Source organism: Eumetopias jubatus, unplaced genomic scaffold (genome assembly GCF_037043125.1).
Source record: "Eumetopias jubatus isolate StellerSeaLion01/CBP00866 unplaced genomic scaffold, mEumJub1_p1.0 scaffold_3, whole genome shotgun sequence".
NCBI lineage: Eukaryota > Metazoa > Chordata > Mammalia > Carnivora > Otariidae > Eumetopias > Eumetopias jubatus.
In genome coordinates, this window is record NW_028274809.1 from 90,452,493 (window position 1) to 90,466,810 (window position 14,318).

The 14,318-nt window shown below is 32.2% G+C and overlaps 1 protein-coding gene across 3 annotated transcripts in view; it reads right to left on the bottom strand.

Moving 5' to 3' along the window:
* The window catches only part of SPOPL (speckle type BTB/POZ protein like), a 64,886-nt gene that overhangs the window by 17,334 nt on the left and 33,234 nt on the right, over positions 1-14,318 (bottom strand). For 2 of the 3 annotated variants that reach the window (XM_028101326.2, XM_028101327.2), the window contains exons 2-8: positions 10,471-10,607; positions 10,164-10,285; positions 9,768-9,919; positions 7,756-7,883; positions 2,394-2,571; positions 2,258-2,313; positions 748-870 (exon numbers count right to left, since the gene is read on the bottom strand). In XM_028101326.2, the coding sequence (XP_027957127.1) occupies positions 748-870; positions 2,258-2,313; positions 2,394-2,571; positions 7,756-7,883; positions 9,768-9,919; positions 10,164-10,285; positions 10,471-10,548 (837 nt within the window). In that variant the 5' untranslated portion in view covers positions 10,549-10,607. The remainder of the gene's footprint in view (positions 1-747; positions 871-2,257; positions 2,314-2,393; positions 2,572-7,755; positions 7,884-9,767; positions 9,920-10,163; positions 10,286-10,470; positions 10,608-14,318) is intronic. The other variant, XM_028101328.2, reaches the window with a different exon arrangement.

The following is a 14,318-nucleotide window of genomic DNA, read 5'->3' on the forward strand; positions in this document are numbered from 1 at the left end:
ACACATAGGCATATGCATAAACTTACATATTATATGCATGGACCTAAGTGGCATGAACATCAATACTTTTCAGAAAAACCTCCAAATATGCTTACAGGATTGAGAACTACTGGCTTTGAGATTTTCTGGTATTTTTGCGTTGTTTCTCAAACTTTAAGAAATCACCATTATAGGGGCACCTGGGTGGCTCAATTGTTTGGGCATCTGACTTCGGCTCAGGTCATGATCTCAGGGTCCTGAGATCAAGCCTCATGTTGGGCTCCCTGCTCAGCGGGGAGTCTGTTTCTCCCCCTCTCTCTGCCCCTTCCCCACCCCTGTTCATGGGTGCGTGTGCTCTCTCTCTCTCTCAAATAAATACATGCATTTTTTTTAAAAAAGAAATCACCGTTATAAAAGAACATCATAAAATTAACAATTTTTTCTCTTTTCTATGCTATCTTGTTAAAAAATAAATCTCTGAATACAGGGAATTAAGTTAGAAAAAAATCCAATATTTTCTTCTTTTTTATTTTATTATTTTATTTTATATGTTCTAACTAGTTCCAGATATTTTTATGCCTTATTGATTAAATCTCATTTCCATATCTTCACTGTATGCTATTTCATAATAAGCTCAAGAGCCATCTATAAATAGTACAAATTAATTCTTCAATATTTTAAGTTATTTGGGGTTTTCATTTGATGACAGCTTTCTAGATACAATAAGCTTGAGGAAATTTTTCAGCTTTTTAAGACCTAATTACTTACTTTGTCTGCAGCTGCCAACAAGTTGTCAGCCATTTTGTCAAGGTTTGGTGCTTTTCCTGTGTAAATGAATCTCATCATTTCTTTAAAAACCTCAGGGTCTACATCATTTATTTCCACTCGATTCTGATATTGAAAACAACATAAAAAAGTTATACTCAAAGAACATACACACGCACAAATGAACCAAAGTGAAACTTGGATAATAATTTAACTAAATCTGCACCCAAGTGCTCTATTTTAAACTCTACTTTAAAATGGAGGTAAGTAAATCTTCAGTAAGCTAAGCAGGCAAAGTGAAGCAGGCAAGTCTAACAGGACAAGTATACCCAGTCAAGCACTACCATGTAGGTATATAAAACCTCAACTTCTCAATTATAAAGAGTAAAACAAAAACAAATGAAAGCCTTTAGGCCAAACAAAATACACGTATTCAGTTCTTAACCTCTATCTTAGAAGAAGACAGCTATTAACATTTTCTTTGTTGAATTCCAAGGTCATAGTACAATGCCTAAGACCCCACAACCAATGGTACTATTCCCAGCTTTAAGCAAAAGTTGGGTCAGGTATGTCAAGTAATTCCACAGCCCACTACCTTGGAACTCTCCTTTTGCAAAAATGACATGTCATACTATCTACTGGCAAATTACCTCTTTGCTCAAAACACACTTGAGTCCAATGAGTAGTAATTCCTTTTTTACTCCTACAACTTCGTATTTGGTTTCTCTCGGGATCAATGAAGCTTAAACATCTAACACTAAACAATACCAAACTTTTCTGACCCTTTGCTGACAATAACATTTGACATTATTCATGTCTCCTCATGTGGAAGTGATCAGAAGGCTAATCATAGTACCTGGCAGAACAACAACCCAAGGAAAGAAAGCAGCTATTTGCTGCAGCCTTTAGTTCTACAGAAAGAATGAAGGAGAGCCACATAAATAAACTTTGGAGTTACCCAGTTAGAGCATGAAGGCTCACATGTAATGCAACCAGCAAAGAATCAATCTCTGATCTTTAATCTGACTATATTTCAAGATGACAGGTGAAGGAGAAACATTTGGGAAAACCAAAGATATAATATATTGATTAAATATATAACAACATTGATGTAATTTATATCGTTTTTTAAACATCTAATAAATATCTTATTTTAGTGGTAAAAAGAATGCAGAATTCCAAAATCAACGCATAGTCTAGAAAAGAGGAATAAACATCTTAACCAGGAAACTCTCAAGTAGCTATGGACCAGAACCACTCTTCTGGATAAAAACTACCCACTTAGTTTGCCACCAGATGGACAACAAAATAGCTATTATTTGGAATATTCACCCACATTAGGCTACATCTATTGTTCTACTACAGAACACATTTTTTTCCTATCCTTCTGTTTCTAAAAACATAATGTAACAATGCATAATGCATAATGTAACATGCACCATTACTTTCAAAATATACATTTCACTATTCTACATTAGCACAAATTAAATATTAGCCTTTAAACCATGTTTACCTTTTTGCTTTCTTCCATTTCATGTTCAAACATTGCATTAAAAACTGGGGATCGAGCTGTAACAAGATTATGCATCATTATTTAATGCATAGATTTATGGGAAAAATGTACAATATTACCCAAAAGTTGAAAGTACCTGCAAGTACAGATTTATGAGCTTTAAATTCTTGTCCTCTCACAAAAAAACTGCAATCTGTAAATCTTGTGTTTTCCCAGAGATTACCTAAATCTTCTGCTAGTCGACATTCAGGCACCTTCAAAGTATTTGTATTAGTATGTCCTGATATATTTACTGAATCTTGGACCACACTCACCTAATAAAAAAGGGACAGCAAGAAAAACATTTTTACAAATTAGTATCAGTAGTTATTAAGTCTGTACTTAAATTTCTTATCATTAAAATCATTTGGACAATTCAAAGTACTCCTGATCAAAAATGTTAATACTGGAAACTAAATTTAAGGATATAATTTAAAGGAGAGAATATAGAAAATATTGATTTTCAAGTGACATTTTATGTAAATAAATGGCTTATCGATTGGTTGGAATGCTTGGTTATTAAAGTAATCACAAAAACTATTTCTCAGGAAAATAAGTCATAAGATGATGTCAAACTGAAGCAGGAGACATTTCTGTGAGGTGAAGGAAGAAATTCCTTTAATTTTTATTCTCACTTATACCAAAGACCTATCAACATTTAAAAATTATTACACATGTAATAAACATGGTATCACACTCATAAGGACTTTTTATAGTATTAAAAAAGGTTATAAAATTACAGTCTATGATATGTAATTTGGGAAGTATTGTAGGTGTGATCTCTACATGTTTTGACACTAGTAAAATTTATTTAAATATCTAGTAATATTGATTTAAGTTGTAAAGTGTAAGAATTCCCACAAAACCAATCGTACTCATTAAAATTCATGGAAATCTTTTATAATAATCAACAGTAATAATACAATTTAGTTCAATTTGTAGACTTTTTGTTTATCTATGAAATAATAAAAGTATGATTAAAACAATGCTTTTATAAAGATTTCAATATAATATGGATTTTTTCTCATTGAAGAGGACTATATACTGAATAAAATCTTAAAACATGATTGAGTCGTAAGCACCACTTTTAAGAAAAAGTATGTTACTAATATTAGAAATTTCATATTACATTTAATAAGTTGAAGAAAATACTACTCAATTATTAAAGCAAATATTTCAAAAAAACACAAGTATTTCAGAGTAAATGAACCATTAGTGCATTAGTACTATGTGTTAGTTATCTACTGTTTTAAGCTTCTAAGTTTTGTGGTCATTTGTTAGCTAACACAGAATGTATAATAATGGTCCAGTATAAAACATCTCAAGAATATTAAATCTCGGGAAGTTCTCCTTCATCCTGATGTATATAAACACGTATCACATGGGAATAAATGGATACTTCTAAAGAAAAGCTTTATTTTTCTGAGGATATTTTTATTAGCCATTTTGTTTTTTCAACTTGCATTATTAAGTATTTGGCATCATATATATCATAGAAATCATCTAATCCAATCACCTTATTTTATAAAAAGATTTCAAAGGAAGATCAAAAAAGGTAACTAATGTGTCAATCACACTGGCAATCAGTATCAAAGGAAGACTAGAGACTATAACTCTCAGATTCTTTTTTTTTAAACCATTCTTTGTACTACACAAATACTTCTTTGGATATCTTTTAAAAACATTAGTACTACTTTAATGCAACTATGGTTCAAAAAGGATTTATTGCAACAATACTGTGAGATAATTTTCTACATATAGAAGCCAAGACATTGTGTACATAAATAAATAAATAAATAAAATCCAGCAATAAAGGTTCTCTATTCTACTAATTTTTTAATTATCCAAATTGTTTCTAAAATGACTACAAAAAAGAAAAACTTCACTAATCCTTACCTGATTACCCTGTTACGCTACCCATTATAACTTAATGATACTTTAAAAATGCTGGTGTTGATACTCAGGATTTAGTTAGAGATCACTTTTTTATCATATAGACAATATTTATTTCTTCCTATCAAGCACTGGTCTTAAAAATTTCTAGACACTAGGAAGTGGATCAGTTCAATTACTTGCATAAAGTATGCAGTCAAGTCATAAAAATGTGATAACATATTTAATTTTAGGAAAGGATTTTTTAAATTCTATTTATTATCTATTATTGTAACACAAAATAATACATTAAACGTAAACATTTGGCCAAAATCAGGTGACAGAAGAAATAAAATGATCAAAAAATAAAGCCATTTTTATCAGGCATAGCTACTGATGATATTATATTTTTATTTTGTATATGTAATCATAATTCAGAAGAAACTGTATTATTAACATACATCTACATAGTACTATCATGGTGACCACAAATTTTAACTAAGACTTAATTAACATTTCATACTTCAAGGTATATTCAAGGGACTATTTATGCAGCAAAAATTAATGATCTAATTAACAATTAATACAGAACAAAATCTGATTTTCTGGATACCTATATTTAAGAAACTGGTAACATTTTAGTTTTCTCTAGCACATATTCAAATACAGGTAATGAACATTCTTACTGAATGGAACCTAGAGTAAAAAATTCAGAAAAAAGTCTGAGATTCTTTCCTATGGTTAAATTGTTGTTCTTTCAAAATAAAAAGGCAAAGTTACAATATTCAAAATTGACAAATGCTGCAAAACAAAACCTCAAACACATTTGAAAACTCTTCTTCAAATCTGGTTTTAGCTTAATCGTGAGAATATAATTTAGACTAAATTCTAGTCAACTGTGACTACCCTAGAAATCTGGGTCTCCCATAGTGTGAACTGAGGTGACTACTGTTTCCAGTTTTAAAAAAATCTCAATTCTCCAAACTGTTTTTAAAAACTAGGAATTTATAACGGTTCATCATAGTACAAATTTTGCCACTCTTAATCAACTACCTAACCATCCGTCATAGTGGCTCCACAGTCAGAAACTTTCCATGGTCCAATTTCACACCTTTAAAATAGTGGATCTTAGACTTTTTGACTGTCCTAGATAGGCATCCTTCTTAAAAATTTGGGTGACAGAAACAGGGCTGTCAACTTTTCATTTTGCCATAAAAGGGCTTTTCAAAGAATAAAACCTAACTTCCATCCATTATCACAAGTATTTTAAAACAGAAGTGATATCTTAGCAACAAAAAAATAGGATGGGAAAAATGGTTTATCCTTCTAGATGAATTAACTTTATGAAAAACTCAATACATAACATATATTCTATCTGTATATGCATAATCTTCTGCAAGCATGGAATAGTATGGGTCTACAGACTATGAGACTAAAAATCTACTGGATTTAAAAAGATGAACTAATCTAAACAGTTTTCTATTTTTCAAATGTATTCCTCATCCTGTCTTCTGCATCACTTTGGGAGGGAGAGAAGGGGCAGAGCTCTTTACACTCCTAGAAATATCTACCTCTGGCTACTTGATTCATAGTGGAACTTGCAAGATGAAGTTAGGTCTTGCAGAAAAAGGGTAGCACCCAACTGCCTTACCTGTCTACAGCACCACTTGCAGGGGAGGGGGAGGAGGCAGTTCTTTAGGTAGGGCAGTGCAATGCTTCCTCCTCTTCTGCAAGCAGTGCTGGAGGTGCTGTAGAAGGAAGGGCATCAATGAGAGGTATAGAAGAAATGGTGGAGGGCATGAGGAATGTTTGTTCAAAGTACTTTTTGCCCACTGATGCTAAATACAGTGCGCCCAGGGTATAAGTCTCTACATCAGTAAAAAGGTACATATTACACGTATCCAAAACTGAATCTGATCAATGCCAACTTAAAATGTAAGTCGTGGTGGGTTATATTTTTAGGAGGTCACTAGCATGTGGATAAAAAAACATACTTCAAAAGTATATATTGAAAAAAGATCTTAATTTCAGCCTTCATTCTGAATTTCTTGGTTGACTAGGTTCCAATATAATATGCTTAGGAAAATATCTGTAAACACGATTTTAATTCTAAAAAAATATATATTTTCTTAGTTTATTTACATAAAGACTTAACTGCAGTAAATTTTTGAAACTGGATTACATAGCTTTTTAAGGTCCTTTAAATTCAAAGATTATATGATTTAAAAAAATTAACATGTTGGAATTTAAGATAACTGCTAAAATTCTGGAAGAATCTACATTAAGGATGTTAAAATTTTTAAATAATACCTGTATTTATTTAAAATACTACTCTGAATATATGTCTATTGGCAACAAATGTTTTAGTATTTGTTTTACAAATTATTTAATGATAAACTCTGCTGAAGACACTTGTGGTATGTGCTTTACCAACCAAATAATTATATTCATAAATTCATCCTACAGTTCATTTAACTTGTCTAAGTGAAAATAAGATGCACTATATTTGCATTATGTAGTCTCTAGAGCCACGTTTCAATTATTTTTCTGACAGCATAAAAACATACAATTAGTTTATAATGTTGCCAAGAAATTCTACATATTTTCTACAAAGAGATTAAAGCTAATTTAGTAGCAGTTAAGGTAAGTTACCATGCTTCCAAGACACTCACTGGTCTATAATAGCTTACTAAAATATATTTAACATTGAGTTTACTTGATCATAAACTTTCAATTTGTTTTCCTATGAAAATTATCAACTACCTTAAACATTTTGATGAAACTATGTTACTGATGTATATTCTCTATAAACTGTATTGGTAACATAATATAATCCTTGAATTCACTCCAAAGAGGAATCTCAACTATTTGTATAGATAAAACTATGTAATGATGACAATGACAAAAGCAAATTCTAGGCTCAAATTAAGACAAATCATAAGTGTAAATTATTACAGGGGCTATGCTGGTTACTATTAAAATATGACATTTTATACAAATAAATATACCTCACAAGTTTGTGAACAGACATGGGCAAATCTTAAAAATTTAGGATGCTATTTCATATAATGCTAACATCTATTTAATTAAATGAATCCAACTGTCTGAATAAACAAAAAGCTCCCCAATCTCTTCAGGAACTTTCATTATGTATGTATTCAAACTGATACAATACTAATCATGTTTAATATGGTCAACCTGAATATGACGAAAAATAATGAACATCTATGTTACAATTATTCAGAATGAAGAAGATACTTACAAATTTTCATATAAAGATATACACATCTATAGTCTTCCTAGGAGGAAGAAGAATTTAGTATTTGATAGTATAACTACCATATATAATTTACAGCTATAGACATGACATATTTTTCAGGATGGGCTTCTTACTACATTGATTTCTAAAACAATCTAGTCTTACTGGTAAAAACATTTACAAATGAAACCTTATCAATTATACCAATTACTGAATTTTAAAAATATACCCAATTAAAATAAAGTATGCCCAATATTGTTCTACTTTATATTTTTGCTTTACCATGAAATATAACTTCGGAGTTCCTCAAAATAAAAAATATACCCACCTCACAAAATAATGTAAGCTTGTCGTCTGGTAAAAGACCATTAGCTTCATCAAGCAAAAAATCCCTTCGAATGAATTTTTTAAAACCCCAGTCTTTCCCTTGTACAAATCGATATGCTCTTTGGCTTTCTGGTGGAAAACAGAATAGAAGTTTAAATAAAAAAAATCATCTAATTGATAACACAGTTAAATGAATATGCAAAAATAAAACTTGGCCAATACATCCGTTATAAGAATTATAGATATATGTATTCATAAATGAAATGTCTTAAAAGTTACATCACATAGGACAAGATTGTTTCACAGCAGTATTCAAATTTTGGCCACCATCAATGAGCTCACTTTCAGATTTCTGGATCTCTAAGTAGAAGAAAAGCCGTATCAAATCTCCTGGAGAAGGAAGAGATCTCTCTAACAATGCAGGCCCTTGAATAATGAAGGAGGAACAAAATACATTGGCATACGCATATTCCTCCTCATCAAAATCTGATTAGAAACATACCCCTCATTTCTTGCTTCTCCCTCTAAAAATGGATGCTCAAAATCTCCAAGGCATCCTTTAACTTTCCTGGGGCATCTATCCCACTAATTTAAGTTTTAATGAACTAGAGAAAAATCCATCAATTGGTAAAACAAACAAAACAAAAAACACTAAAGTCTCTTATCACTCCTAGACCTTTGGACATAATCCCCTCACCCCTAGAAACAACTTTCATAAAGTCTAAAAGATGATTTTAGTATAATTTATAAAAAACAATAAAGTCTGAAGCAAATGTTTCAAATGCCTAGCATACTGTAGAACTGCGTATTATAAAATAAACAAGATCCTCAACAGAAAGTATTTACAATCTGTTATACAAAGTATTAACTGGAGGTGAAAAACCAGTAATAAACCTAATTGAAAGATTCCACATTATGGACTGAATGTTTGTATCTCCCCAAAATTCTTTTGTTGAGATCATATCCCCCAAAAGGATGGTATTAAGAGGTCAGTGATTAGAACTAGATGAGTTCATGAGGGTGGAGACCTTCACAAAGCTCCCTAGAGCTCAATCAGCCATGTGAAGACAGTGAGAAGTCAGCAGTCTACAACCCAGAAGAAGGCCTTCACCAGAACTCGACCATGTTGGCACTCTAATCTTGGACTTTCTGCCTTCAGATCTGTGAGAAGCCAATGTCTGTTGTTTATAAGCAATCCGGTCTATGGTACTTTGTTACAGCAGCCTAAACCAAGACACTCCACTACTATAAATGTCAGACATGAGGAAAATATATATAAAACAATGTATTACTTAGGCAATAAAAGTAATTATTTAAAACTTTATCTGGAGGAAGTTTTTTTTTTTTTTTATAATGATGTTACTTGATTCTGTGATTCACTTCTGGAAATCACTTAAAATTTAATGTGGTAATTTATGACATATTTTCCTACTATGCACACTGTACATTTCCTACAATGCTCTTCTATTATGAAGCTCTAGGCCACATGGTTTCAGAGGGCTATATATGTGAAACTTTGAAATGAATTTAATAGGCCCTGAGACTAAGGAAAACTGATTTCCTTTTGGTCAGTGTTCAGTCCACTGCTCAAAAAAATTCTAGTGATAGAATACCAGAACATTCAATCTCTTTTCACATTGTTCCTCAAATTTTATTATCTGGAAAAACAGCAAGGGAGAACTATTTCCTGAACACCAATTATATTTGCCAGGAACTGAACCAGGCACCTTGCCCTAAAAGCAACTATTTTTCTAAGTGACAAGTAAATATTGTTTTAGGACATGAAAAAGTAAAATTTTAATATTATTTTTAACAAATTTTACATGTCTTATGAAGTCTAAGATTTATTAAAACAACCATAACTCGAGACCAGCATTTAAAATTAAACAATGGCCACACTGCATGTTTGAGGTTAATCAGATTTCAATGGGGAAAAAATATATCCTTTTTTAGGTAAAAGTACATAAGTTAACATGTAGTTACTCAGAGACTTCTTTACTTCAAATCACTTACCCATTGCCTTTGTTTCTTCCCTTTTAGCGTTTAGAAGGGAAAATTTGAATTTTGCTCGAACTTCACTTTTTGGGCAGCTGACTAAAAGCAAATATAAGGACAAGTAGTCTTTACTTTCATCATCTAATCCCTTTGGATTTACCCTCAGGCACCTAAAATAAAACAATAGGCTCATATGGAGGAATATAAAACTTAAAACATTCAAAAGAGAGAGGCAATACTGAAATTAGTCATTAAATATCACAAATAGCACTCCTATCAATATCTCCAGTTCTTTATAATTCTCAATACTATTAGGAAATTATAAATCTAATACAACCCATTAAGAATCAATAACAAAACCATAAAGTAGCTGAAGATTATATCAAAAACAAAAACTCAAAACAAAAATCTTACCATTTCATTTTGTCACTGGGGCTAGATGAGAATGTTGAACTTTTTAACACTTCACCCATTTCCTCTCGACAAAAACTGAAGTTATTAATGGTCCACATGTAGGAAAATTTTACTACTTTAACCTAAGAGATTCAGAAAACCACTTTTACAATGATGACTCTTTTGCTTTTAACTTGTCACATGTTAAAAATCCTGTGACCCACTTTTCTAACACCTGGAATAATTATAACACAATGCTTTACGATATTTTCAAAATACTCTAAAATTTGTAAATAACATAGAGTAAGGCATTTTTAACAGCATGTACCTGTGTATAACACCAGCTTTCTGCTATAGGACCAGTAGACATATCTCCAGGGAGAGGTGGGCTGGGTTCCCGAGACATTGCCACTTTACTGCAGTCTTCCAAGATTTATGCAATATGCCACACAGATGAATACTTTACTACAAAGAAAAGAAGTTTCATTTACTGATCAAAAAGCCAGACTGAATCAATAGGGAGCAAATAAAAATTAGTTTTCCAAATTTGATTATGAGGGAACATGCAAGGGTTTCATTATTTCAATAATTAAAAAAAGAAATCATAATCCTTTGTGACATGTAACACTTAAAATCTAAACAAACTTAATGTTACAGCTATTATTTTATAAAGGTATACTTATCAAAATAGCACAAACCAAAAAATATATTTTAATAGTAAGAGTATAAACATAAAGTCACAAAATAACATGGACGCTTACTGACAATTGTCATTGTGCCTTGAATAAGGTGGGGGTTAGGAGCACTGAACCTCCAGGCAGTCAAAAATCCACATATAATTTTTGACTCCCTAGAAACTTAACTACTAATAGCCTACTATTGACCAGAAGCCTTAGTGATAACATGACAGCTGAGTAACACATATTTTATATATGTGTTTTATACTGTATTCTTATAATAAAGCTAGAGAAAAAGTTATTAAGAAAATCATAAAGAAAATACATTTACTGTACAATATTGATTGAAAAAAATCTGCGTATAAGTGGACCTGCACAGTTCAAACCCATGTTATTCAAGGGTCAACTAATATCTGATTCACCTTCCTTTATCTTCTGATATATTCACAAAAATCAAAAGGGTTGCAAAGTTAGAACAACCCTGAAAACTACAAATATTAGTCACTCATCTGTCCAAGTTTTGGTCAAAACAGAGTGGCAACTAACAAGCAATATTTTATGTGAAGAACGACAAAGGTTTCCACAGAAGTCTACCTCTATCTCAGATAAACAGATCTCCACTGAAGATTTTTGTCTCTATCAGAGTGCCCCCTACCAGATAATATGTACTTATTATAAAATTTCCTCCTAGTTAGCTGTTCTTTTACTACATTCATTTGGACACATAATTAATTCAACATAATCTTGCCAGAACATTAGTGACTAAAGGATGGTACTTTGCAATGTGGAAAGTCTATAAAAGAAAAGCGAAACTCAAGAGGACATAAGTAGTGTAGTTTGCAGGGGTGTGGGTGGGGGTGTTTCAAGATTACTTTCAAACACAGGCACATCATCCAAAATTCGTAAGAAAATATTTGTTCTGTGTCTACAAACAATGAAACCACAGTATGAAACAAGAAAACAAAGATGGAAGAAAGCTATCAGAAAGATGCACAGATCCACCTGATCTGGCAGCAAAGCTGCTGTTTTCCTGCCTAGGCCCAGACTGATAAAACTACCACTGTTGTCTACTGGGCCGGGAGTGGAAATATGAGCAGAAATATGAACTGGATATTTCTCTTAAGTAAATTCAATTAATAAATGTACTAAAAGAGCAATGATTATCAGTTACCTGTTAGAAATATGTGAAAGGGCCCTATCCTAATTAATACTTTGCCAGTTGCTCTAAAGTAAGCTGACAAACCATCATGAACAATTTCAAAAACACAAACCAAGAAAAGTATTTGCACTGCATTACATCACATGAGGGGTTAATTTCCCTAGTATGTAAGAAATTCCTGAAAATTAGAAAAAGTAATGAATAGAAATAATTTATAGAAAAAGAAATTTACTTATTGGAGAAATACAAATTAAAAGAAAATTAAGAAGCCATTTTTTAACCTATTAGACTGGCAACAACAATCCAAAAGACTGACAGTATAAGGATAGGCACTCTCATACATTTCTAGTGGGAATGTAAATTATAAAGTTGTTTTAATAATCTCCCTTCTCATTTTTTATGGTGAAATTCCTGACAAAAGAGAAGGAAATAATGCTAATAAAAAAGCTACTAATTTTATTACAAGTATGAGAATACCTATGGCATTTGATGGCCATGAGAACAATTTATATCATTTCTGGCAACTAAGACTGATTTCAAAAAACATTCAGAAAAACAGCGAGATATACAAGCAATTCACATGAAAAGAAAAAAATTAACCTCATTTGTAATCAATGAAATACAAAAAGAACACATAAAATTTTTTACCTATAGTATGGTCAAAGATTATTTTAAATCAATCTCCGTATAGCCAACAAAACTGCAGAGAGGCAGACATTACTGGTAAGTCTTTTTTAAATTTTTTTAAAGATTTTATTTATTTATGAGAGAGAGCATGCATGAGCGAGGAGAGCGCACAAGCAGGGAGAGAGGGAGACTGATGCCAGGGCTCGATCCCAGGACCCCAGAATCATCACTTGAACCAAAGAGGCAGCAGCTTCAATGACTGAGCCACCCAGGTGCCCCTGTTAGCCTTTCCCATAAAACAATTTTACAATTAGTATCAAAAGAAATTCTTTACCAGATTCAGCCTAGATATTTATTCTGGGAAAAGTATTACAACTGTGGAAAAACATACTTAAGTATAAATACAGTATGTTTTTGTGATACACATGTAGAACTATACAACCATCAGCAGTATTAAATTTTTTTTTAAAGATTTTATTTATTTATTTGAGAGAGAGAATGAGAGATAGAGAGCATGAGAGGGAAGATGGTCAGAGGGAGAGGCAGACTCCCTGCTGAGCAGGGAGCCCGATGTGGGACTCGATCCCAGGACTCCAGGATCATGACCTGAGCCGAAGGCAGTCGCTTAACCAACTGAGCCACCCAGGCGCCCCAGTATTAAATTTTCTTAATGACAGGGAAAGTATTCAAGATCTGTTGTGTGTGGGTATATATAATTTTAATGTAATATATTTAATATATAATTTTATACTTCTATATATACATATATGAGTATACATATATAAAAGGATCTCACTTACATAAATATAAATAGCATAGAGAGTCAACAGAAGTACAGATGCATGAAAAAAACCAGACTGGCACAAAGATCACTGAGCTGCACTTTGGCACTGCATGTCAACACTGGTAAGATACACACCTAAATATTAATAGTGGCTATATCTGGGTGGTGAGATTTTCTAATTTTTCTTTATATTAATAAAGAAATTTAAGTCATTTTTTTAAAGATTTTATTTATTTATTTGTCAGAGAGATAGAGAGCACAAGCAGGGGGAGTGGCAGACAGAGGGAGAGGAAGAAGCAGGCTCCCTACTGAGCAGGGAGCCCGATGCAGGGCTCGATCCTAGGACCCCGGGATCATGACCTGAGCTGAAGGCAGACACCCAACCATGTGAGCCACCCAGGCATCCCTTAAGTCATTATTTTTAAAAGTAGAAAATACAGTTATTTGGATACCATATGAACTCACAAAAAACATGTATGTGTGTATGTGCATGTATTACTTTCTAAGTAGTAGAGATTGAGAGATGTTTAGTCAAAGAAAACGTTAATGTTAATCTTCCTAATATTTAAATTTTTGTAAGATATCAACTAATTTAACATTAATAAAATACATTAAAAAGTTTAAAAAACCAGAAGAGTAAAGAACAGAAAGTTCTTTAATGCCTCCACAAGAGCTACTACCCTCCTCAAGTGTAATTCACAACATAATTCATATATAAAGCGAACTAAGATTTTTTTTTTTTCTAACTACTCTTGCAAATGACGCACTTACGGAATGGGGGTATGGAGAATGCTGGTGAGCACTTACAAGACATTACATACCTTGTTATTCTTCAACAAATCTATGAAATGTGTGGTAATAATCCCATCTTAACCATGAGAAAATGATCAGACAGGTTAGAAAGCTTAGACTGTAGATAACCAGAAAAT